The sequence below is a fragment of the Netta rufina genome, assembly GCF_964035555.1.
Source record: "Netta rufina genome assembly, chromosome: 31".
Taxonomy (NCBI): domain Eukaryota; kingdom Metazoa; phylum Chordata; class Aves; order Anseriformes; family Anatidae; genus Netta; species Netta rufina.
The window spans coordinates 2,697,612-2,720,993 of NC_140155.1; the positions used below are offsets into that span (position 1 = coordinate 2,697,612).

The 23,382-nt window shown below is 52.4% G+C and overlaps 4 protein-coding genes across 8 annotated transcripts; 1 reads left to right on the forward strand and 3 right to left on the reverse strand.

The window, feature by feature from the left end:
- Positions 1-1,151: 1,151 nt before the first annotated feature.
- On the reverse strand, positions 1,152-3,958 carry LOC311220390 (C-type lectin domain family 6 member A-like). Its single transcript, XM_084303898.1, has 5 exons — positions 3,871-3,958; positions 2,900-2,998; positions 2,342-2,470; positions 1,865-2,070; positions 1,152-1,448 (listed from the first exon to the last, which is right to left on the reverse strand). The coding sequence occupies exons 1-5, from the start codon at positions 3,941-3,943 to the stop codon at positions 1,326-1,328; spliced, it is 630 nt and encodes a 209-aa protein (XP_084160024.1). The 5' UTR covers positions 3,944-3,958; the 3' UTR covers positions 1,152-1,325.
- A 411-nt stretch (positions 3,959-4,369) lies between these two features.
- Positions 4,370-17,288, reverse strand: LOC311220438 (C-type lectin domain family 2 member D-like). 5 transcript variants are annotated; one of them, XR_014619221.1, is made up of 8 exons: positions 16,776-16,861; positions 13,371-14,829; positions 13,075-13,232; positions 12,864-12,973; positions 12,557-12,775; positions 6,256-6,388; positions 5,164-5,355; positions 4,370-4,783 (listed from the first exon to the last, which is right to left on the reverse strand). XR_014619221.1 is itself a non-coding variant. In XM_084303974.1 (6 exons), the coding sequence occupies exons 2-6, from the start codon at positions 14,700-14,702 to the stop codon at positions 12,670-12,672; spliced, it is 531 nt and encodes a 176-aa protein (XP_084160100.1). In that variant the 5' UTR covers positions 14,703-14,829; positions 16,997-17,288; the 3' UTR covers positions 11,589-12,669. The 5 variants fall into 5 exon arrangements, 2 of the variants coding, with proteins under 2 accessions (XP_084160099.1, XP_084160100.1); XR_014619222.1 differs by lacking the exon at positions 4,370-4,783 and having other exon boundaries at positions 4,959-5,355; XR_014619223.1 differs by lacking the exons at positions 4,370-4,783; positions 5,164-5,355; positions 6,256-6,388 and adding an exon at positions 9,095-9,231.
- Positions 8,552-11,192, forward strand: LOC311220449 (C-type lectin domain family 2 member E-like). Its single transcript, XM_084303986.1, has 3 exons — positions 8,552-9,100; positions 9,476-9,582; positions 9,877-11,192. The coding sequence occupies exons 1-3, from the start codon at positions 8,921-8,923 to the stop codon at positions 10,040-10,042; spliced, it is 453 nt and encodes a 150-aa protein (XP_084160112.1). The 5' UTR covers positions 8,552-8,920; the 3' UTR covers positions 10,043-11,192.
- Positions 17,289-18,341: 1,053 nt separating the features above from the next.
- Positions 18,342-21,037, reverse strand: LOC311220444 (zinc finger protein RFP-like). The gene is made up of 3 exons (XM_084303981.1): positions 20,771-21,037; positions 19,894-19,992; positions 18,342-19,282 (listed from the first exon to the last, which is right to left on the reverse strand). The coding sequence occupies exons 2-3, from the start codon at positions 19,967-19,969 to the stop codon at positions 18,771-18,773; spliced, it is 588 nt and encodes a 195-aa protein (XP_084160107.1). The 5' UTR covers positions 19,970-19,992; positions 20,771-21,037; the 3' UTR covers positions 18,342-18,770.
- Between the last annotated feature and the right edge of the window lie 2,345 nt (positions 21,038-23,382).

The window sequence follows — 23,382 nt, forward strand, 5'->3', positions numbered from 1 at the left end:
GCTCTGCTCTGCGCTGGGCCGGCCTCCCCTTCGAGTACTGTGTGCAGTTTTGGGCACCACAGCACAACAAGGACATTAAAGTGTTGGAGAGTGTCCAGAGAAGAGCCACAGAGATGGTGAAGGGCCCAGAGGGGAAGACGTATGAGGAGCTGCTGAGGGCACTTGGCCTGTTCAGCCTCAAAAAGAGGAGGCTGATGGCAGACCTCATCATGGCCTACAGCTTCCTCCTGAGGTGGAGTGGAGGGACAGGCGCCGATCTCTTCTCTTTAGTGACCAGGGATAGGACCCACGGAATGGTGTCAAGCTGGGGCAGGGGAGGTTCAGGCTGGCCATCAGGAAGAGGTTCTTCACCGAGAGGGTGGTTGCACACTGGAACAGGCTCCCCAGGGAAGCAGTCACTGCAGCAAGCCTATTTGGGTTTAAGAAGCATTTTATCTGTGCTCTTAGTCACATGGCATGAATTTTTGTAAACCTGTATGTTTGTAATACTAGATCTGTAACCTACAAATCTGATGTGCTATGGAATTATGCTATTTTTTTACTATACATTTCCTGTTGGAAAGAGGACAAAGCAAGAATGCAACAAATGCAGTCTGTGTGTACATATAAGTATGTTTTTTTTAATAAAAAAAAATAAACCACATGCTAATTTCACCAGTCCATACACTGATAGTCTCAGCTGTGATTGGTTGGCTTCAAACCCCGAAATTACTCGCAGAGCTGTAACAAGGAGGGTTGGCTTCACCCCAAATATTAGCAGCAAGCATCCTGCAGGCTGGGCTTTTCGGGGTAGGCACCACACAGGTCTCTGTCTCCTGCAGTCTTTGAAAGGAGATGGAAGGGTTTTATCTGGCAAACCCACTTGTGGTCGCTCCCACAGCCATGGACCTCCAGCTTCTTGTCTTTCAATGTTGCGCAGCCGTTCTCTACACTCTGAAGGGAATTGAACCTGCAAACCAAAACCGTCAGCACTCAAAAGCAGCTCCTTTTGCTCTTGGGAGAGGGGGCAACGGGACCTTCTCCCCCAGCCTGTCTCACTGGGCTCCAGGAGGCTTCCTTCTGCGGGCTTGCCCAGATGCGCGTGCAGATTGCTGTGCTTGCACTACCATCTGGCTCCTTCCTCCACTGGAGCATGCCCAGGGCGTTAAAACCACGTTGGCTGCGTAGGCATGACTAGATGTTGGGTTATAGCGCTTCGTACAGCCAACTAATGGGCTATAAAGCCATTCGGGGGGATTAAAAAGCTGTCGCAGATACCAAATATTGAAGATATTGGGGCAGAAGTGGAGCAAAGCTGCTCCGCACACCGCGGGTTGCAGCTGTACTCACATGGTGGCATCGAAGGAGGAGTTGTCCACCCATTTCCATATGTAGTTGGATGCTTTTAATCCGATCCACACCGTCAGCTTCTCCTTGCTGTCCTGCTGGATCCCCTCATTTAAGTGCTCCTGGGAAATGGGAGAGGAGCGGTGGCTTCTGAAGGCCTTCAGCAAGAGGCTCGTTGGGGTGCAAAGCTGGCTTTTTGAACCCATTTGCTTCATTCTCAAAGAGATGGGCCCTAAACACCACCTGTGCCTTGGGTGCTGCCTCACTCAGTGGGTGGAAATTGCTTAAATTCAGAGCCCGAGACACCGGAGGCTCCCCCTGAGCTCCGTGTCCCTCCTTCTTCCCATGCCAAAGGTGGGAAGAGGCCTCCAAAGCCCTTTTGGTGGTGATTCAGCCCTGTTCCCTCCTTAGTACGAAGTTGCTTGGAGCTACCAAGCCTCCTGCCACCAACCAGCAGCTCCGGGCAGTTTTTGCCCCTCTACTCACCAAAACCCAGGACTTTTGGGTCCATTTCAAGCCTTCTCCACTCTGCACTTACCATATCGGTGGTGTTTCGGAGCACGGCCAGATGGGACCCCCGACTTTTGCAGTCTTTTTCACCATCCGTCCAATTCCCAGTCGATTTGGAAACCTGGTAGCACTGGTCCCCAAAAAGCTGCCAAGACTGGGGGCACAGCTTGCAGCCCCCATGGCCTGGAGAGGAGATGGAGCCGTGAGACACCCCAAAATGTGCTCGAGGTCTCGCTCAAACCAGTCAAGTGACACTGAGGAGGGAGCTCTCTCCCCTCCCAAATTTTTCCTGCCCACTTTTCCCACCCATCCACCGCAAGGAGCACACAGTGGGGTGAGCACGGGGAAGGTGGAGAGGTGCCTCCTCCTCCCAGAGGCCCACAGAGGATGGAGATGATCAGCAAAACGAGCTCTTCCTCACCATGCTCATTGACAAGGAGCCAGGTTTGCAGCCCCCCGGGGGCACCCATCCCACCCCAGGGACCCCCCCTGGGGAAGGGGTTACCTGCGGAGCCGTTCCAGTGGCAGAAGTAGCGCAGCAGGGAGGGAATCACGCACTCCTCTGTCCTGCTCCTTCCCCCGGCCTCGCTCTTGTTTTGCAGAGCGTTGGGAGGAGTCGGCGTCTTCTGAAAAACTTAGAGACAAAATTTTGGGGTGAGATTGAGGCTGTTTGGGGGCAACATTGTGAAAACCGAGCAGGGCTGAGTTGAGTTCCCCGAGCTATTGTGCAAGCGCCTTTTCTGGTCATAACCCAACTGTTGCAATAGCATAGAAATTTTGCCTTTTTTTTTTTTTTTCTTTTTTTTTTTTTCTTACCTTTTTTTTTGTTTTTGTTGTTGTGGTTTTGTGTTTGTGTGTTTGTTTTGAGAGGGCATTTACTCTTGCCCACATGGGTCAAAATTGTCCCCACCCAAACAGTATCACTATCCCAGTTCCTGGGATAGAACCCTGTCCTCCCCTTGGTGAGAAAAATAAAAAAATAATAATAAAAAAAAAAATAAAAGTACAATTTCCCTTGTGCTCGCTTGGGTTTTGGACATGTTTTCAAGTGGTTTTTACTCACCCTGCACACTGAGCAACACCACTAGCACCAGCAGCACCAAGTGGCTCAGCACACTCAGCTTCAGAAGGACTCCGTGCCACCGTGGGCACACGGCGGGAGCTGAAAGAGTCCATGGTTTTGTTCAGAAAGTGCTTTCTTGTAAATTAAAATGAAAATACAATGAAATGAAATAAATCAATAAAATACATTAATACCATATCACATCATATCATAATAAAATAAAATAAAATAGAGCCCCTCTGAGCAGAACTCGACAGACGCTTTGCTACCTCCACAAAAACAAAAAAAAAAAAAACAAGTGAAAAACCAATTATCGCAACCTTCTCTTTGCATTTCCCACCCCAGGACCCTCCTCGTGTGCGTCCCGCTGCTCGCCGTGGTGCAGCTTTGGCTGGAGCAAAGCCTCCAGGAGCTTGGAGGGGATGGGAAGCAGCTGGGCTGCGGCTTCCCAGTTGCACCAGTGGGGCCCAGTGGGGAAGGAGTCCCAGTGGCGGGCTTTGCTCCTGTTGGAGGCTGGGTGCTGAGGTTGGGCTCAGAAGCGAGGCCGTCACCTCCGAGTGCTCTGGGAGGCAGTGGGGGTCCTCAAGAGCAGGGGGGAAAGACCCAAACTCTTGGGAAATTGGCCTCATTTAGAGCTGGTGGGACTCAGGTCCCTCCACAGCTCCTCTCCACCAGGGTCCTGGGCGTGTTTTGCCAAGCTTTGACTTCCAACGGCTTGCGTTGGGGCTGATTTTTGCTGCGGGGAGAGCAGCCCCAGCAGTGAAATCGTTGAAGCTCTGGCCGTTTGCAAGCTTCCTTCTCCCCCGTCCTTCCTTCTTTCCTTCCTTCTTTTCTTTGCCCGCACAAACCGGGATCAACCCCGCAACCCAACTGGCTCTTGGCCGTTTTTCTTGGCCAAGACGCAAGCGGACCCAAACGCCAGCTCTTCCTGGAGCTCGCCGTGAGCGCCCACCACCCAAAATCACACTTACTGTGACGCCTCTCAGCAGGTGAAGAGCCCCCTCTGGGTTGCCTTAAATCAGCATAAATAATCTCCCCAGCCATGGTCAGCTCGCCCGCCTGCAGAAGCGTCCCAGGGGCGACAAAGTCCCCGGGCAACCCTTGCGTTACGACCAACCTTCTTGCGCCTGCGTCCAGAATCAGGAAATGGCTTTTTTTAGTCCTTTTTTTTTTTTTTTTTCTTTTTTTTTTTATAGATAGGTAGGTAGATATCTAGACGTATCCTACAGCCTTTTCCCTTCAATCAAAGTCTGGCAGGAGGAGGTCGCACCTCTGGAGGTGCAGAAACACCTTTTGGCTTTAGCGTCCGCAAGCCAGCACTGTGGTACTGAGCTGCCAGGAGGGCAGAGCGGTGACAAAAGACAAAATAAAAGCCCTTCAACCTTTATTTATTTATTTATTTATTTATTTTTAATGGGGGCAGGCCAACGTGTAGCAGCAGATAGTCGGGGAAGGAGGAGAAAGGTGGTATTTGCTGGGTCTTCCCTGGAATACGGCTTGGGCATCGCTTGCGTGTAACCCAAAAGCTGGAAGGGGATGGTTTTGATTGCAATTTGTTGCTTTTTCTTCCACGTCAAGTCATTTATCCTGTAACTTTTGCACCAGAAGAGGCCAAGAGGGTTTTTTTCCTTGCTTATTTTCTGCAACAAATTTACATATGCATGATCTTGATGTTTAATTTCATTTTCTCATGCCAACTTGACCTAGCCTCCGCTGCATGGAGCAGCTGGCACTTCCTAGGACTGGGGAAAAAGCACCACCAGTCCAATTTGCTGTTTGTTGCTGCTCTGCCTTCAGCTCTCATTGACCTCATGGAAAGTTTTGTACTCAATTTTCTGCGGTGAGCAGAGGCCGGCTCACTTCTGCATTTCTCTTCCTGCAGTGCTAAAAAGAAAAAAAAAATAAGAAAGAAAGAAAAAAAAAAAAAAACAACATCAAAGGCTGCACAAAGGGCCTGAGTCAATCTTGACCATAGCTTGCAAAAACAAAAACAAAAACAAAAAAAGTTTAAAAATAAAAATAAAATAATTTTTTAAAAGTGTGTTTTTTGCAAGACTTATTTTGGATAGCTTGATTGCAAGCACCTCCTTTTTGATCGCTTGATTGGAGAAACACCTTTTTTTGAATAATTTAGTTTCCGAAGCACCTATTTTCCGATTGCTTAATGGCAACACCTTTGGTGGCTAGCTTAATGGCAAATCCTCCTATTTTTGGCAGCTTAATTTCACCTTTTTCTTTGCATTTCTCCCCTTGCATGCATTTACCTGGTAACCCCATTTTTTAGAGGCAGGAAGGGACGAAAATCTGCATATATTTGCAGAGGCAAATTAAGGAGAGAGGCATTAAGGAGAGAGAGCACAGCCCAAGCAGGCTTTGTCGGAACAAGTCAGCTTGAAAGTGAGCCTCAGTGAAAACAGACACCGGCAACGGTCCAAGGACAACACCCCAAGCCACTCCTAGGGCAAAACATACATTATCTATACATGCAGTACCTCTATCTAAACTGCATGCATACTTGAAAATAGAAATACGAATATGTAAGATAAAATTATATGTAATATATAAACATTTAAAAGTAAATAAATATATGTAAAGTAAATATATAAATACATAGATACAATTATATACGTTTATTCTTATAAATATATGGGTATGCTTAAATATATAATTTATATGATATATATAATTTGCATTATATATATCATATGTTACATATATATAATTTATAATATATATAATATATATAATATATATTTATTATATATATTTATTATATATATATTTATTATGTATATTTACATGTACATATATTAATTCTCTGATTACAATAGTATATATAGAAACTACATATATAGAGAGAAAAATTCTATGTATTTATATAAATGCTATGTGTATATATCTGTAAATATTACGTGTATATCTCTATATAAACACTATGTGCATATATCTATAAATACTATGTGTATATATCTATGATATAAAAGCTATGTGTATATATAAATACTATATATATAGAATACTACATATTATATAGGGAGAAATAGTACGTATATATAGAGAAAAATACTATATTATATAAATTACTACATATATATATAAAACAGTACATATATATTAAATTCTATAAATTAAGTATATATAGTAATTCTATGATTAAAATACTATATAAAAATATAGTATATATAGTATATATATACTATATAGTATATATATATACTGTATATACTATATATACTATATATATAGTATATATATACACTATATATATAAAAATATATACTATATATATTATATATGATATATATAGTATATATATAGTATATATAAATAAATACTATATATATAAAAATATATACATATATATTTATAGCAACCCCCATGGAGTGAAGGTGGTGAGAGCAGAGCTGGAGGGGGGGCCAGGGAAGCAGCTGCTTCCTGCTCATGGGCATCTCCCCACCAGCTGCACGGCCCCTTCCCCAGCTGGATCCTCTGGAAAATCCCCCAGAAAAAAAAAAAAAAGAATAAATAAATAAATAAATAAATAATAAATTATTTGACACAAGGCTTCGCACTTCACACAGCAGCTCCCACACCGGCAGGACGCAGGTACTGGGGCTGGGGAGGGTTCGGGCTTGGAAGTGGGGGGAGAACGAGTTGCAAGGGGTAAAAAATGAGTTGCAGGGCGGAAAAAATGAATTGTAGTGAAAAAATAAAAAAAAACAGTTGTAAAGGAGGGGAAATCAAGCTCAAGGGGGGCAAAATCAAGTGGGGGAGAATCAATTGCAGGGGGAAAAATCCAGGATTGCTGCTCTGATGGTGCCCGACTGCTGGTTGGCAGTGGGTGGGCGGGGAGTTGATTTTGGTGCTGAATGGAACAAAATTCTTTCTTTTGCAAAGCCTTCACCCATCCCCAGCAAGGCTGAGGTGTAAAGGTGGTGTAAAATTAACATCAGAGGGAGGGGAAATTACATTTTTCTTTGAATGGTTGCAATGAGTTTGGCTTGAGCTTGGATGGACCTCGAAGACGACCACGATTTGAGAATCAGATGGAGAGAGCCCCCCCAAAAACGCATCCCTGCGTGGGTCACAGCTTCTGATGGGTGAAATCTTCTGGTTTTCAGGTCCCCCATCGCCACTCCACCTGCATCCCCCGAGATGAAGGAAATGAGGGAATATCCTGGCTTTTTGGGCACGGAAAGAAGCCAGCGGGGAGGTAACTGCAGAGCACTTGCCCGAACAAGGCTTTCTTCTGCCTTCTATAATCTGAGAACAAAATCAAGCTGATGTAAGGCCGAGGGGGTGGTAAGAAATACTGAGTCTTCCGTTTTCTAGCACTTCCCTCGAGAGGAAATTTTTTTAGCTCAGCGAGCACGAGGTGGAACTTTGCTAAAAAGTCACAGTTTGGAAGATCTTAGTTATGAATCCTCCGTGAGTCAGTGTTTGTTTTGTGTCTTCACCCCCTGGTTCTCAATTTAAGAATAAAGAGATGTTGGTAGAGAAGAAGGATGAAAATACTAAAAAAAAAAGAGCATGGAATTAGATAAATTAGCATACTATTATTGAACCTTTGCCTTCCTTTCTTCAACACTGCCTTATTTTGGTTCACCCGACTCTTCCTCCCATCTCCACCATCCTCTTGGTAGACCAAAGCAGGTGGGAAAGGGGATTTGGGGCCTTTCGAGATGTCCCAATTTTGAGCCATGGTTTTTCTATTGTCATATTTGCTGTCGGAATTATCGTCTGCAATGATTCCTGTTCATGGGGGAGGGAAAAGAGAGGGAAGGAGGGCTTGTGGCATGAGATGTGGTTCATGTGATGATGTGCAAGGAGGAGGAAGGGAAGGCAAACCTCATAGAAAACAGATGTTTCTTTGAGCTGAGTTAAGATAAGAGCGTGCTCTAGATCAGAAGACCCAGCCATGGGCTGAGCATGACTCGAGGCATTGCAAAACCCAAAGCATCTCGGTTCGGGTTGTGAAAGAAGTTCCTCGAGCTGTAATGATGACACAGAACCCAGAAATTCAAAGGAAATCGCTTCTGGGTACGGTGCAATGCCCACAGGCATTTCAGAGCAGAGGTTTGCAGCTGGAGCTGGGGAAAAGGCAACGTCCCCCTTCTAAGGAAGCGTATCCAAGAAGGAAAAACCCGAGAAATAAAGGATGAAATAAAGGAGAAATGAGGAATAAATCATTTTATTCCTCATGGGGAAGAATTCAAAACTTCTGGCTGTTTCTCACCCCAAATGATAGCGAGTACAACCAGTGTAGGGGAGAGACTGACCCCTTCCTCTTCCTCCTGGAGCAAAAGGAGGCAAAAAAAGCACGTTTTTGGGCTCAATTCCCTGGACCTGCAGTGTGCTCTTGCCCTTGGTGCTCCCAGGAAGGTGTTGAAGGTCTCTTCTCCTGCAGGTTCCAGCCTGGAGATGAAGCCAGGGGCACGCGTTGCCTGCCGGGTCACCATGGCAGTGGTGTTCCTGGTTCTGCTCGTCACCGCCATCGCTTTCGCAGGTGAGTGTGGAGGTGCTCACCGTGGAGACAACGTCTCTGTGCCCTCCAAAGACTCTTTGGGTCATTGCACTTGGGCCAAGTCCAGCCCCGTGCTCCTGACGAAGACAAAATCAAGGCCAGGAGGCGTCCCCTCCAGGTGAGGGCCAGTTTGATGAGCGCAAAAAACCAGAAAACCAAACCCATCTCCTCTGCGGCATCGTTCTTTAAAAAAAAAAATAAATAAATAAATCAGACTTTACCCACATGAGGCTTTTTTTGGCAAAGAAGGGGCTGGCCAAGCAGCAAGAGATGTTGACGCAAGTCTAGCCACACCAAGAAGGCCGCAGAAACAAGAGAAATGCTTTCGCTTTCATTTGTCCGCCGCTGCTTTGGTATTAACGTTGAATAGCAATACCTTAGGGCACGATTAGGCATATGACTTTTTGTAAATCCTCCCCAAACCCGCGTTGTTGGTGGCCTGTTTTCTGCTTCGAAGGTCCAGCCTCCCACATTTCTTGTCCCCCTTTGCTCTATCGATGACAGTGCACGCTTTTCAACCTCGCCCCCAGCCCTGTGCTCGGTGTCCGTTCGACTGGATCGGGTATCGAGGAAAATGCTACTATTTTTCGGAGGCTGAGAGGAACTGGACGTCCAGCCAGGACAACTGCTCAGCTCTCGGTGCTTCCCTGGCCATGTTCGACAGCGTGGAAGACTTGGTATGGAGACCCCCAGAAAAGCCACCGAGGTTTTTGCCACCTTTTGGTTTCCTTGCCTGCTATTTCAGTGTCTTCTTCCCAGTCCTGGGTCTTCTCCTCAAGCTTCTCCCCAAAGCCAACCAGTGCAAGACCTGTAGCAAAAAGGGGAAAAAAGAAAAAAAAAAGAAAAAAGAAAAATAACCTAGACAACAACGAAGTAGGTCTCTGCCTCAAAGATTATGGGTTTTGGTAACAGACTGAATAATTTAAGCACCAAAAGAGCGCAGGCGACTCGTAAAATGTAAATTATTGGTTGGAGGGAGGTTTCTGCAGATGACTTGCTGGGCACGTCCCGAAACCCTGAGAGCTGCCCTAAAGCCTTTTTTTGTTTTCCAGAGTTTCACAATGAGGTATAAAGGCATCTCGGAGCATTGGGTCGGCCTTTCACGGGACGGGGAGGAGCAACCATGGAAATGGGTGAACCGCTCGCGGCCGTCCCCCCTGTGAGTCTGCGGGGTTTTCATCGTTCTCGTGCTGGCTGCTGGTTCTCCAGCCCCAAAACTTGCGTTTTGTCTGGGATTTGGGACCAGCTCCAGAGGTAGAGGTGGGGCGATGAGACCCGGAGAGGGCCACGATGCTTCCAGAGCCGTTCTTTGCTTTTCGAGCTGAGAGGTGGAAGCAAGGGCAAAACGCTGTTAGATTCCCGCTTTTGATCGTTTTTTGTTCTTCTTAGAGATCATCGCTGAGATTTTTCTCCCTTTTCCTCTTTGAGGCCGGTTGTTTCTTCTGTCCTTCAGGTTTCAGGTCCAAGGGGGTGGCTTCTGTGCCTACCTGGGCGACACCGGGCTCCACTCCTCCCAGTGCAGCACGGAGAGAAACTGGGTTTGCACCAAGCCCGCGCTGAACAGCCCAGACAAAGGCAACAAGACAAGACGAGCTCGAAATCTTTGCATCAGCTCCTAAATACCCAAAGCAAACAGGGGAAGCGAAACAGGGGAAGCTCAGAAACTTTGAAGGAAGCTCAGGAGGGGAATTCAGCTGGGAACTGCTGAAGTTACTACTTGAATTTGCAACCCAACAGCTGATATTTTCTCACGGCAGCACGGTCATACGTGGCAATGACTCATTCACGACTCATTTCACAATGAAATGAAATATCAGAGCACCACAGAAGTCGCAAAGCTGCCAATGAAACCATGCCTGAGCGTGCAGAGGATTCACCCTAAGGAGACATCAAGATGCAGCGTGTACGGGGGGAAAAAAAAAAAAGGTCAAATGGCATGGGATTCGAGTTTTTCCCAATTTTTGGCAAGTTAAATCAGCAGTTTTCAAGCTTGCTCGGCTGGGAAAAGCTTTCCAGTTCCTTGCGAGCATGTGGAAACGGTGCAAGGACGGACTTCCAAGGATTTTCTGGAATCTTTTGCTTTGGGAATCTTTTTGCTTTGGGGATCTTTAGCTTTGGGGATCTTTTTGCTTTTCGGGTCTTCTGCAGGTGAAACACGAGACATTTGCACGGCTAACTCCATCCTGGGAGGGCGTTTTTTTGAGGAGCACCTCAGCTCGGAGACGGTTGGTGAAGGTGTGCCGGTGAGGATCGTAGGGTTCGTAGCAGCGCTCTTATTTTTGGTTCCATTTGGAAAACAACAGCATGAGAAACGGACTCCGGGAGCTTCAAGAGCTGGCTCCTCCCAGCAAGCAGCCAGCTCCAAATCAAGTCCACCAGTGCCACCTCCAGGACTGGAGATGGAGAAGCAAATCCACGGAAGAGCCTCCTCGTACAAACACCTCATGGGAAACGCGACCTTTCAGCCTTGATCTGGCTTGACTCGATCCCGTATTTTGAGGGCTTTTGATGCCCTTTGAGCTGTTTGCAAGAGTTTCACAAGATGAGGGGCTGTCAGAACCGGTGAGCGACGTGTTCGGTAACGAGTACCGACGTTGTAATTACTTCTCAAAGACAGAGCCAGCCTTAATCTGGCGTTTTCTGTTCTCTCTTTCCTTATTTTGCACACTGAGAGCTACAGCCTGCTTGCCTCTCCTGCTACACGCATGCTCCAACTGTTGTTATTAAGTCTTTTTGCCTCAAACGCAGCTAATTTAGCTTTAACTTGCTCTTGCAGCCCAAACTGGGAGAATTTTGCAGCGGTGGACTTGGCGCATTGCCTTTAGCTAAGCACATAAATTCAAGGCTTGTTGGTTTTCCTCCATCAGTCCCAGGCAGGGCACTTCCATGCAATAAAAACGCACTTTTGGTTAACAAATTCAATTCACCGGCCTGAAATAGAGCAGAAACCACTTCACCAAGATGCCAGTTCCTGCTGTTAGTCTTTTCTCCAGACTTCACACACCTAAATGTCACGAAGTCTGGCTTAGGTCAGCAAAGAACGAGGGCTTCCTGCACAAAACCCTTCCGCACCCCACCCTCAAGCATCATTTAGCATCGTTGTGTTCATCCAGGATCCAAAGCAGAGAATTTCTTATTTTTTTGGCAAAGATGATCTGCTGTTTCTCGAAGGCGCTGTCCTAAAAGCAAGATTTGGGTGACTTGCAGTGAAGTTTCCTGGGCTTTCTTAGGAAATCCTTAATATTTTCAGGAGATGTGGCACAGGGTGGAGCTCTGGTCTTATAATGAGAGAGTTTTCATGGAGGAGCAGAAAGCAGTGGGGTAAAACTCACCTCGTGCCGGATCCCAGGGTAACGCAAGAGGAAATAATAAAAGAGCCAGACTTAATAAATTTTTTTTTTTACTAAGAAATTGTACATAAATTAAAACAGTATGTAGAATAATAGTGTTGATAAAATACAAAGATACAGGGGAGCAGAGAAGCAAGAGAAAGGCACCGTTTATCTCCACGGGCACCATTTCACATTAACGTAGACCTGACTCAACTCCTACTTCCATCCAGCCTGGGAGCCCGTGAAGAGTTTGTTCGAGTACAGGAGGAATTTCAAGTATGCGAAGTTGTTCCTGGTCACAGCCCCACACCTGCTATTCACATTTCTCAGGATAGCACCAGCAGGGCTGATGGGTGACAGCTGATTTCCACCCCCAGCAGGAGCTCAGGGACTTCAGCCCAAGGCAGTGAGGTTGGAACAGGACCATCTTGAAGCCTTCTTCCAGTCCAAACCATTTCCACGATGCGGTTTGAGATATTCCCATCCTGTGACAGTTTCTGCCTGGGCACAATACTGATATCTCTTTGACAAAACACTGTATTTTAAAATGCTCCTCCTCCTCTGCTAAAAAAGTGCAAGTGCCCTTAGAAAAGGGTTTCAAGAGCTAAAAATGGACTTTTCCTACTACAGCCTTGGCTCTGCTATCTACCTTAATGCTATGCACTGATAAAGACGGAGCAAAAATGTAGTGCAGAAGAGCTTGAGATGACAAAAACGTTTTGCAGAAGCAACAGAACCGGGTAGTGGGAAGTGAAAAAAACTGAAAATGCTGCAGAAGCAGCAGCTATGCCAAAGCGCCACCTGCAGGCCTGAGGAATGAACCCTGGTCTTGTCAGTTCTCCAAAATATCCGCCAAGGCACCAAGGTGTGAGGTATTTTCTGTACGAGGCCTGGAGGCGCCCTGTCTGCCGGCCTCAGGGCTGCCTGGTGCAGATCCAGTGCCGCTCGCCGCTGCTGCGCGCGCTGGTGACTTTTTGGTTGTTCAAGAAAGCAAAATCCTCGCCTCCTCCGATGGGAAACCTGCAGGGGAGGCAGCGGGGTGAGCATCCTGCGTGCTTCCTGCCCCCTCGCCCCAAAAACCCCTGCGTGCAGAGCACGGCGGACTCACAATGAGCTGTCAAATTCGGTGCCATCGTCCCATTCCCAGCGCTGCCTCGGGTTCTGGCGGCTCAGCCCGATCCAGTGGTCGGGAGCACCTTTATAGCGCAGCACGAACTCCTGGGAGCAGAGGGGGAGCAGGGTTGAAAAGGGGGCTCACCGACACCCCCAGAGCTCTGCCCCCCACCCAAAATAAGAAAGGAGAAAAGCCCCAGCCTCACCAGCTCCTCCTCGGACTGGATCACGGCCAGGTTGGCGCCGCGCGCGTGGCAGTCAGCCCGGCTCCAGGTCTGGTTCTTTTCCATGTCGGAGAAGTAGAAACATTTCCCCTCGAACCCGATCCAAAAGCGGGGGCAGGAATACGCACGTTGAGAGAGCCCTAAGGACAAAGAAATCCAGGGGTTTGCAGGAGCAAAAAAAGGCAGCGGGGTTGGATACAGGCACTGAGCCTCCTTTTTTTCCCCCTCCCTGCAGCTGGGGCCACAGGGCAGAGCGGAAACCACCTGGGAACACTCACAGATGATAACGGAGATCAAAATCACTATGATGGCACCGAAGAACACGCATAGCTTCCAGGCCACAACTCTTCTAACCCTGTACCTGGTAAAAAGACCTGCAACAAAAAGAAGGGGGCGAAGTGAGGGGTCCCAGCGCCGTGCAGACCCCCGGCAGCAGGGCTGAGAGAAACCAGGCCCTCCCCACACCCTGGGGGTGCTGTTGGTGGTAAGGGGACGGTTGGACCTCCACGGAACGTCAGGGAACGGAAGAAACCTTGGAAGATCATCTAGGCCACTCCCTGATGGAGCAGGAGCACCTAAATCAACGGGCTTCTTGCCCCTCTGCACGTGCCCTCGTTTACATTTCAGTAAGTTTCTCCCCAGCCCGCTGAGGTCTCTCTCGCTGGGTGGCAGCGCAGCCTTCTGGCCTGTCAGGTCAGTGCCGCGAGGAACAACGTTGAGTTTTGCAAGAGAAGTTGTTTTTTGAAGCCAAAAATGCCACTCATCTCGCATCCTCAGAAGTGACCGTGCGCTACGGAAGTGGGTAGCGCGTTTAGCAAAGGGGAAGTGCCCACAGGCCCAAAAGAAGGAGGATAGCGAAGAGAAACAGAATGGAAGACCACAAGTGACAATCTAGTCACTAAAAGGAAGTGGTTAAAAAAAAAAAAAAAAAAAACAAAGGAGAAATTAACGGTAGGCCAAATACATGTAAAATTGTACATTTAGAGTACAGAAGAGCATGGAGGAGGTTTTGAACATGTAGTACTCTGCCAATATGTCAAAAGGGGAGAAATGAGGAGTCAGGTAACACAGAATAGAAGGGCGCGAGAAACTTTTACTCTGAGCACCTGCTTGCAGGACGCCTGCCATTGTAATCAGAACTCCAAGAAATCCCAGGAAATTCCAAAATTCGACGCTGTCTCATTAACCACATCTTTCACCAGCCATCCCAAGGCCTTGAAGCTTTTCTTTGTTCCCACGGCTCCCTTCCCTCTGGGACACGAGGGAGCTACTCCACCACCCGACCTCCTGCTCACACGCCCTGATGCTCCTCAGTCTCTCTTGCGACAGCTGCTGGGTGGCAAAGGAAGTGCCAAAATCCTCCCATAACTCATGACCGGGCGCTGCGGCTGCAGCACCTCCGAGGCCCCAACCTCGACTACTAACCTCCACCTCGGGGGCCTTTTCCAGCCTCGGTGGCTCTCTGACTCCCCACGGATCTGTCGCCCTCCAAACAGGGAAGGATGCTTACCCAAAACCCACTGCTTCACGCCTGCCTCAGAGCACTTACTCTCTGTCACAGAATTGTTATCCTCATTGTTGTGCTCCTCCACAGGCAGCGTCACATCCATATCTCAGGAGCCTCCCCTCAGTGGCCTCCAAGGGCCAAAATCTCCACGGGTCCTCTGAGGGCAGCTTGTGGCTGGGAAAGTAGCAGCCAGGGGCAGGCCACAAGGGGTGCTGCAGAGGAGGAAGGACCTGGAAGGAAGGGAGAAAGTCAGAAGAGACAGAAAAATGACAATAAAAACATGTGGGGAGGTGATGCCGCAGTGAGAAGGTAACGGTAGGCGGCGGCAGCGCCCCGGGCCCGGCGGCGGCAGCGCCCCGGGCCCGGCGGCGGCAGCGCCCCGGGCCCGGCGGCGGCAGCGCCCCGGGCCCGGCGGCGGCAGCGCCCCGGGCCCGGCGGCGGCAGCGCCCCGGGCCCGGCGGCGGCAGCGCCCCGGGCCCGGCGGCGGCAGCGCCCCGGGCCCGGCGGCGGCAGCGCCCCGGGCCCGGCGGCGGCAGCGCCCCGGGCCCGGCGGCGGCAGCGCCCCGGGCCCGGCGGCGGCAGCGCCCCGGGCCCGGCGGCGGCAGCGCCCCGGGCCCGGCGGCGGCAGCGCCCCGGGCCCGGCGGCGGCAGCGCCCCGGGCCCGGCGGCGGCAGCGCCCCGGGCCCGGCGGCGGCAGCGCCCCGGGCCCGGCGGCGGCAGCGCCCCGGGCCCGGCGGCGGCAGCGCCCCGGGCCCGGCGGCGGCAGCGCCCCGGGCCCGGCGGCGGCAGCGCCCCGGGCCCGGCGGCGGCAGCGCCCCGGGCCCGGCGGCGGCAGCGCCCCGGGCCCGGCGGCGGCAGCGCCCCGGGCCCGGCGGCGGCAGCGCCCCGGGCCCGGCGGCGGCAGCGCCCCGGGCCCGGCGGCGGCAGCGCCCCGGGCCCGGCGGCGGCAGCGCCCCGGGCCCGGCGGCGGCAGCGCCCCGGGCCCGGCGGCGGCAGCGCCCCGGGCCCGGCGGCGGCAGCGCCCCGGGCCCGGCGGCGGCAGCGCCCCGGGCCCGGCGGCGGCAGCGCCCCGGGCCCGGCGGCGGCAGCGCCCCGGGCCCGGCGGCGGCAGCGCCCCGGGCCCGGCGGCGGCAGCGCCCCGGGCCCGGCGGCGGCAGCGCCCCGGGCCCGGCGGCGGCAGCGCCCCGGGCCCGGCGGCGGCAGCGCCCCGGGCCCGGCGGCGGCAGCGCCCCGGGCCCGGCGGCGGCAGCGCCCCGGGCCCGGCGGCGGCAGCGCCCCGGGCCCGGCGGCGGCAGCGCCCCGGGCCCGGCGGCGGCAGCGCCCCGGGCCCGGCGGCGGCAGCGCCCCGGGCCCGGCGGCGGCAGCGCCCCGGGCCCGGCGGCGGCAGCGCCCCGGGCCCGGCGGCGGCAGCGCCCCGGGCCCGGCGGCGGCAGCGCCCCGGGCCCGGCGGCGGCAGCGCCCCGGGCCCGGCGGCGGCAGCGCCCCGGGCCCGGCGGCGGCAGCGCCCCGGGCCCGGCGGCGGCAGCGCCCCGGGCCCGGCGGCGGCAGCGCCCCGGGCCCGGCGGCGGCAGCGCCCCGGGCCCGGCGGCGGCAGCGCCCCGGGCCCGGCGGCGGCAGCGCCCCGGGCCCGGCGGCGGCAGCGCCCCGGGCCCGGCGGCGGCAGCGCCCCGGGCCCGGCGGCGGCAGCGCCCCGGGCCCGGCGGCGGCAGCGCCCCGGGCCCGGCGGCGGCAGCGCCCCGGGCCCGGCGGCGGCAGCGCCCCGGGCCCGGCGGCGGCAGCGCCCCGGGCCCGGCGGCGGCAGCGCCCCGGGCCCGGCGGCGGCAGCGCCCCGGGCCCGGCGGCGGCAGCGCCCCGGGCCCGGCGGCGGCAGCGCCCCGGGCCCGGCGGCGGCAGCGCCCCGGGCCCGGCGGCGGCAGCGCCCCGGGCCCGGCGGCGGCAGCGCCCCGGGCCCGGCGGCGGCAGCGCCCCGGGCCCGGCGGCGGCAGCGCCCCGGGCCCGGCGGCGGCAGCGCCCCGGGCCCGGCGGCGGCAGCGCCCCGGGCCCGGCGGCGGCAGCGCCCCGGGCGGCCCGGCGACCCCCCACGCCCAGGCCGAGGCCGGCCGGCGCAGCCCCCACCCCGAGCCCATTCATGGCTCAAACCCCAGCCCCGGCCCCAGCCCTAATCCCAGTGACCAACCTTAATCGCACCCCAATCTCAAAACACTGCCCGCCAGGTTGTAATGCAAAGCCACAGACACGGCATGCGCTCCTCATATACGGAAGAACATTTAAGCCAGCCTCCTATGTGGGTGGGGTAATCGGGGGCTCCTCCCAGCCCCGCTCCTTACAGGAGCCCTTCAAAGGGCTACACAAAACGTGGAACCCCCCCAGAAACCCTCCCCCCGAAGCCAAACTCACCGTGTGCTGCCGGCCCCTGCCGTGACCCCGGCCCCTGCCGCCATCCCGGGCCCTGCCGCGACTCCGGGCCCTGCCGCCATCTTGGCGCCGCGGAGGTCCCGCAGGTCCCGCTGCCTCCATGGCGGCGCAGAGCAGAGGAAGGGAGCGGTGACAGCAGCTCCAAGCGCTCGCCCGCGTGCAGCGCTGCGAGAACGCGCGTAAGAAGGTAGAAAAAAGGCCAAAAAAAAGGCAAAAAAACGACCAAAAACAGCGAATTTTTCCCTGTCCGGCCCCATAACGACAGCAACCACCGGAAAAGGGAGAACGTCGCTGCCATATGCAAATCAGCAGCCGACAGCCAATCAGCAGCCAGCAAGGGCGGGACAACGGAGGCGGCCAGCCAATCAGCGGCCGGAGCGAAGCCCGCCTCCTCTGTGGCGGCTCTGAGGGGAGGTCCCGGCCGCCATTTTGTGAAAGGCATTGTAGGGACTTTTTTTTTTTCCCTCATTTTTTTTTCCATTAAATCCCAACCCAAACGTATTACCTCCCGCACACCTCCTCCTTATAACAATAAAACCTGTTAATTTTGGTCTGAACCCAGTGATAATCGCACATTAATTGCTCAAATAAACGACAGTGGGGAAAACAGAGAAGGGAAGGGAAGGGATGGCAAATTCCTGTGAAAAAAAACTGATTTTAAACAATTTCATTTAAAACTCAGTTCTGTTATCAGGTAGCTGCAGGCGGTATTCAAGCAAATTCTGCTGAAATTAGGAAATTACGACAACAGCATTCAAGAGAATTCTGCTGAAATTTGGGAGTTTAATCAGGGTGGAAAGGCAGCATGGGTTTGGGGGAAAAAACAAAGTTTTCAGCTCAACACCAGCTCGTTAAACTATTAACATGCTTTTAATAACCCTAAAACCAGCAACTTTCAGCTGAGACTGGGGGTTCCGGCTCAAACCGCCACAAGACCCAAAACCTCCCAGATTTAACCCATAACAGAGACATTGGAGCCTGAGGCAGGTGGTGGAAATCACCCCAAATCCTGAAGAAAAAATAAAAGTACCATAAAATGAATATAAAAATAAAAGTAAAATAAAAATAAAAGTTAAAAAAGTAAAAAAATAAAAAAGTAAAAAAAAAATAATACAAATAAAGTAGCAGACCCATGAGCTACAGGCAGTGGAAATCACCCCAAATCCTCAAAAATAAAATAAATAAATTAATAATGATAATGATAATGATAATGATAATGATAATGATAATAATAATGAGGTGAAGGAGACTCATGAGCCACAAGTGGTGGAAAAAATAAAATAATTAATAAAAAGAGGTGATCCAGACCCGTGAGCTACAGATGGTGGAAATCACCCAACAGCCTGAAGAAAAAAAATAAAAAAAAATTGAAAATAAATGAACATAAATACTAAAAATGAATAAAAATGAACAAAATGAATAAAATTGAAGAAAAATGAAGAAACATAAACATAAATAAACACAAATTAAAATAAAATGAGGCGAGGCAGACCCATGAGCTATGGGCGGTGGAAATCACCCCAGACCCTGAAGACAAAAAATGAATAAAAATGAATAAAAATGAATGAATAAAAATGAATAAAAATGAAACGAGGTGAGGAAGACCCGTGAGCTACAGATGGTGGGAATCACCCCAAACCCTGACGGAAACAAAATCCAAATCATAACAATAACATGAGGCGAGGGGCGGCGAGGGGCGTCTCCGTTCCTCCTGGAAGCACCCGAAGGGTTTCGGGGGGACCCCGTCGCCGCCTCGTCAGGCCCTGGGGGGCAGTTTGATGGTGGAGAGCAGCACGCAGAAGTAGGGGAAGACCCTCTCGCCGCTGAAGGAGGCCACGCGGAAGGTGAAGACGCAGCAGCGGGTGCCCAGGGCGTAAAAGGAGACCTGCCCCACCTCGTAGTCCAAGTAGACCCCGATCTCCCCGCTGCGGAGCGGGACGAAGGTGTTGGAGGGCGCCGTGAGGGCCACGCAGAGCTCGTCGTACTTCTGCAAGCCCCAGATCTCGGCGTTGGGCTTGAAGAGGATCCGACCTTCCCTCCGCACCGATTCCCGAGCCACCCCCACGGTCCAGAAGCGCCCGCTCGCCTCCACCTCCCAGTAGTGGCGACCCGAGGTGAAGCCCTGGCTGCCCAACATGCACGGATCCGTGTCGAAACGGCCCGGACCCTGCGGCCAGCGGCGTCCCGGTCTGCCCCAGGTGGCCTCCTTGAGGTCCTCGGAGAGGATCACCTCGGGGCCGGCCGTGGTGGGATCCAGGGTGACATCCACTGGAAAGGGAAAGAGAGGAGGAGTCGGGAAGAAGCGCGAGCACAGAGGATCAACCGCCCCCCGAAAATCCACTCCAGTTGCTCGGTTTTCAAGGAGAAAGGGAGAGGAGGCGGAGAACCTCCAGGTGAAGCCAGAGATGGAGGTTCAAGGAGGTGGAGGACCTCCAGGTGAGGCTGGAGATGGAGGTGCAAGGAGGTGGAGGACCTCCAGGTGAGGCTGGAGATAGAGAATCCAGGAGATGGAGGCAGAAGGAGGTGAAGGACCTCCAGGTGAGGCTGGAGATGGAGGACACAAGAAGGTGAAGAACCTCTAGGTGAGGATGGAGATGGAGGACACAAGGATGTGGAGGACCTCCAGGTGAGGCTGGAGGTGAAGAACGTGGGAGATGAAGGCACAAGGAGTTGGAGAACCTCTAGTTGAGGTTGGAGATGGAGGCAGAAGGATGTGGAGGACCTCCAGGTGAGGTTGGAGATGGAGAATCCAGGAGATGGAGGTTCTCCAGGCGAGGCTAGAACTGGAGGAGCCTCACCCCCAACAGACTTCCCAGTTTATGGAGCCCAGAAGACACCAGGAATTGGGCCTTGGCTCCTTCTTGACCATTTTCTCTTACCTTGAAACTGTTTCGCTGCGTTGTAGTCCACAGCCAAGTCCCACGTGCACGGCCGGGGTTTGAGGAAGAAAGCCATCGCGCCCACCGTGTCCTCTCCTCCTGTCCAGAAGGGCCAAAAGAAGGACAAAAAAAAGAATAAAATTAAATTATTATCCCACATAATTGGCTCATCCACCATCTGTAGTCAAAACGCTTGAAAAAAATTGCTATTTTCCTCCAGCAGCCATCAAGGAGCTGGGTTTATTTAGGGCAAAACCCACAGATTTAATCTCTCAGATTAAATTTGAGATTAATCAAATTAATCAGATTATATCTCTCAGATTAAATCAGATTAAATCTCTCAATTCCTTGTCACTACAAAGGGAACACAAGGAGCGAGCCCGGACAAAGCAATCTTCCGCCAGATATGATTTATACCCAAAAATTCTCGTTTTGGGGCCAATTCAGCGACAAATCTGCCCTAAACCCACCCCTGCCTTCTCCTTGCTCTTTGGGCAACAAAAATGAATTTATTTTATTTAGAGGAGCAAGAAACATCCTTAAAATCGAGCTAAGTTGACACTGAGTTTCCAAAGGATAGTGTTTTGAGAGAAATGTTGCCAAAAGTGGAGAAATTTGCTTCCAGCCCCAGGGAAAAAGTGTGCACGGGGAGATAAGGGCTGGCACCGAAGGCTTCAAATCCCTCTTATTGAAGCCCAAAGCGGGGTTTTGCCCACAAAAAAATAAGTGCCTGTGGTAAACGGCTGCAGTTCTGAGCAGGAAAATTGTAAGAAAAGCCCCAAATAGTTGCAGAAATGCTACAAAACTCATAAAAAAAATATAAAAAAGGGAAAATTTAAAAAAAAAAAACAAAAAAACAAAAAACAAACAGACCCACCTTGCAGTGCTGGGATTTTCTCCTCTGTCAAAACTTTTTGGGTATTTCTTGGCCGTTTCCAGCGCCGATTTGGGGTTCCTCTGGCTGCTTTTTTCCCCCCACTTGTTTCTCCTCGCTTGGTTTTTCCCCTTTTGGCTTTTTTTCCCCCCGTTTCTCTGGCAGAGGCTCAGCGAAAGCTCGGTCCCGTCTCTGTCCCCGCCAGCTTTTATCAGCTGGGGGGGGAGGAGAGCCCCAATCTCCCGGCTGCAGACGGGGCCACGACACGTGTGATCACCTCCTGCCCGCTCCGATTGTGCCCTTTCTGCTTCAAGGCTACATTTTATATTTTCAATGCATTAAAAAAGAAAAAAAAAAAAGATAAAAAAAAAAAAGGAGAGAGGATGTGCTAAAAACCTGCATTCTTACACCGCAGCAGAAAGGAGGAATTTGGCGAACCAGCTGCGTTGCCATCAGCAAGAAAAGCCTGGAAACGTGACGATTTAGTCAACCACTTGCTTAAAAGTCATCTGGGGGCAGGACGAGGATGACAAACTCTGATTTTTCCACCCGGGAAGGTGGCGCTGGGGTAATGGGAACACCCCGGGGCGGGTCGCGGGATTTCGGCTTCGCCCCGTGCTGCTGCAAACCTCCGGTGGTGAAGCATGGAAGCAGCAAGGAGCCTCCACGCCGAGGCCGATCGCTCGCAGAATTTCCTCGCCGCTTTCTCCTGGCCCTGAAGAAACCCCGAGGGGTGAAAATCCTCCAGGTCGAGGCCGTCGGTGGCAATGGGCGAGCGGCTGCGGGCTCCGGCCACGAAGCTTTTTGGGACGCACCAGGAGGAGGAGGAGAAGGAGGAGGAGGAGGTGAGGCTGGCTGCGGGCATCCCGATGGGTTCGGCAGCTGGATGAGGCTGGCGCAAAGGGAAAATTTTTTTCATTTTGCGGTGCAAAAGCAAAAAGATTTGGCTCCTGAGGAGAAGCAGAAAGCTGGGGCCGGTTCCAGAGGTGGATTTGGGGAAGCTGCTTTCCTCCCCCAATTGACTGAGGATTTTAAAGCCAACAAGCCAAGCTGATCGCTTCATTATTTTTATTTTTTGGGGGTCTATATTTAGGAGAAAATCCAATCTCACCTACAATCCCTACGGAAAGTGTTAGCGGAGTTTTTAGACTGGAGAGTGGCCGACGAGAAACGCCGCCTGGACTACCTGGTAAGGGCCCTTTGGTGGTTCAGCAGCTCCGTTGGGGGCTTTGGGATTTTTTTTTTTTTCTTTTATTCTGCCCGAAACGCTCGGGAACATCCCCGCGACGCGCCCTGCAAAGCCCCACACCCGGTCGAGCCCGACCGCGCGGATCCCGGGCAGGTTTGGTGAGTGCTGCCTCCACGCCCAGCTGCGATTCCCCCGTGCACCTGCATATTAGCGTTTTAAATTGCTTTAATTAGCAGCATCGCTTCTTGAAATTCCATACCGAGCCCCCAAAGGGAAGTTTATTAGTAAGGAATTAAAACTTTCCCCTCGACGCTCACTTTCCGAGGCTCTGGTTTGGATTTTTGCGCTAATTATAAAAGCAAAAATGGTGATAGAAGGGGAAAAAGAGCAGAAAAAGCACCGGATAAACTGCACAACTCCCCTCCGGGCATTAATTAACCACATCCTGCTCTACCCCAGCCTTCCAACCCCCTGCCTCCAACCAAAGCGCTTTGTCCTTAGCTTAAAAAAGGAGGAAAATAAATCAGGTCTGGGGGAGACGCGCGGTCACGGGGGGGGAGGTTTCCCCTCCTGCTTCCTTCCCCCAGGAGACGAGCGAGGCCGAGCGGCGGCGCATCGGGGGCGAGTTCGAGCGGCTGCGGCGGCTGCTGGACGAGAAGGAGCGCGCGGTGCTGCAGAGGCTGGCCGAGCTCGACGCTGCCTTCGAGGCCGCCCAGGTGGAAAAAGCCTCGCGGGTGGCCGAGGAGATCGCGCGGCTCCACGGCCTCATCGGGCAGCTGGAGGCCGGGCGGCTGCCCCAGGTGAGGCTCCCGCTCGCCAGGATGAAGGTAAAACCCCCCAAAAACCACACACGGGGCCCTTAATCCCGTTTTTTTCCCTCCTTTTAGGATACCGGGAGCAGGTACGTGGCGCACCATCGCTTCCACACCTCATTACCCTGCTTCGAAGCCAATAAAACCCCAAAGCTTCACCCTCCAGGGATGAAACCAGCACCGCCACTTTCACTTTTCTGCTTCTCAGCACTACAAAACCCTCATCTCCCATTATTTCGGGTTTGTTACCTGCACGGGTTTAGCCCCGACCCTCACGCCGAGTCCACCTCTGTAATTTCTCTCCCCAGCTGGAACGAAGCGAGGCCGCAGCTTCCCCCCGAGCTGGAAAAGAGCCTGCGCTCCTGCCGCCGCCAGCACGCTGCCCTCGAGGAGGCTCTGAAAGAATTGCGAGGTAATTTTAGGAGGAAAAGGAGCTTGGGGGAAGGAGGCAGCGACTGAGGCGCATCCACCACCTCCCTGCCTCCTTCCTTCCAGACCCAGGGAGACCCAAACCGAAGCTGGAAACAGGAAAAATCCTGAGCACTGAGGAAAAGGGTAAGGCAGCTATTTTTATTTTTATTTTTTTTTTAAGTTTTTCTTCTTACTTCAGCTTT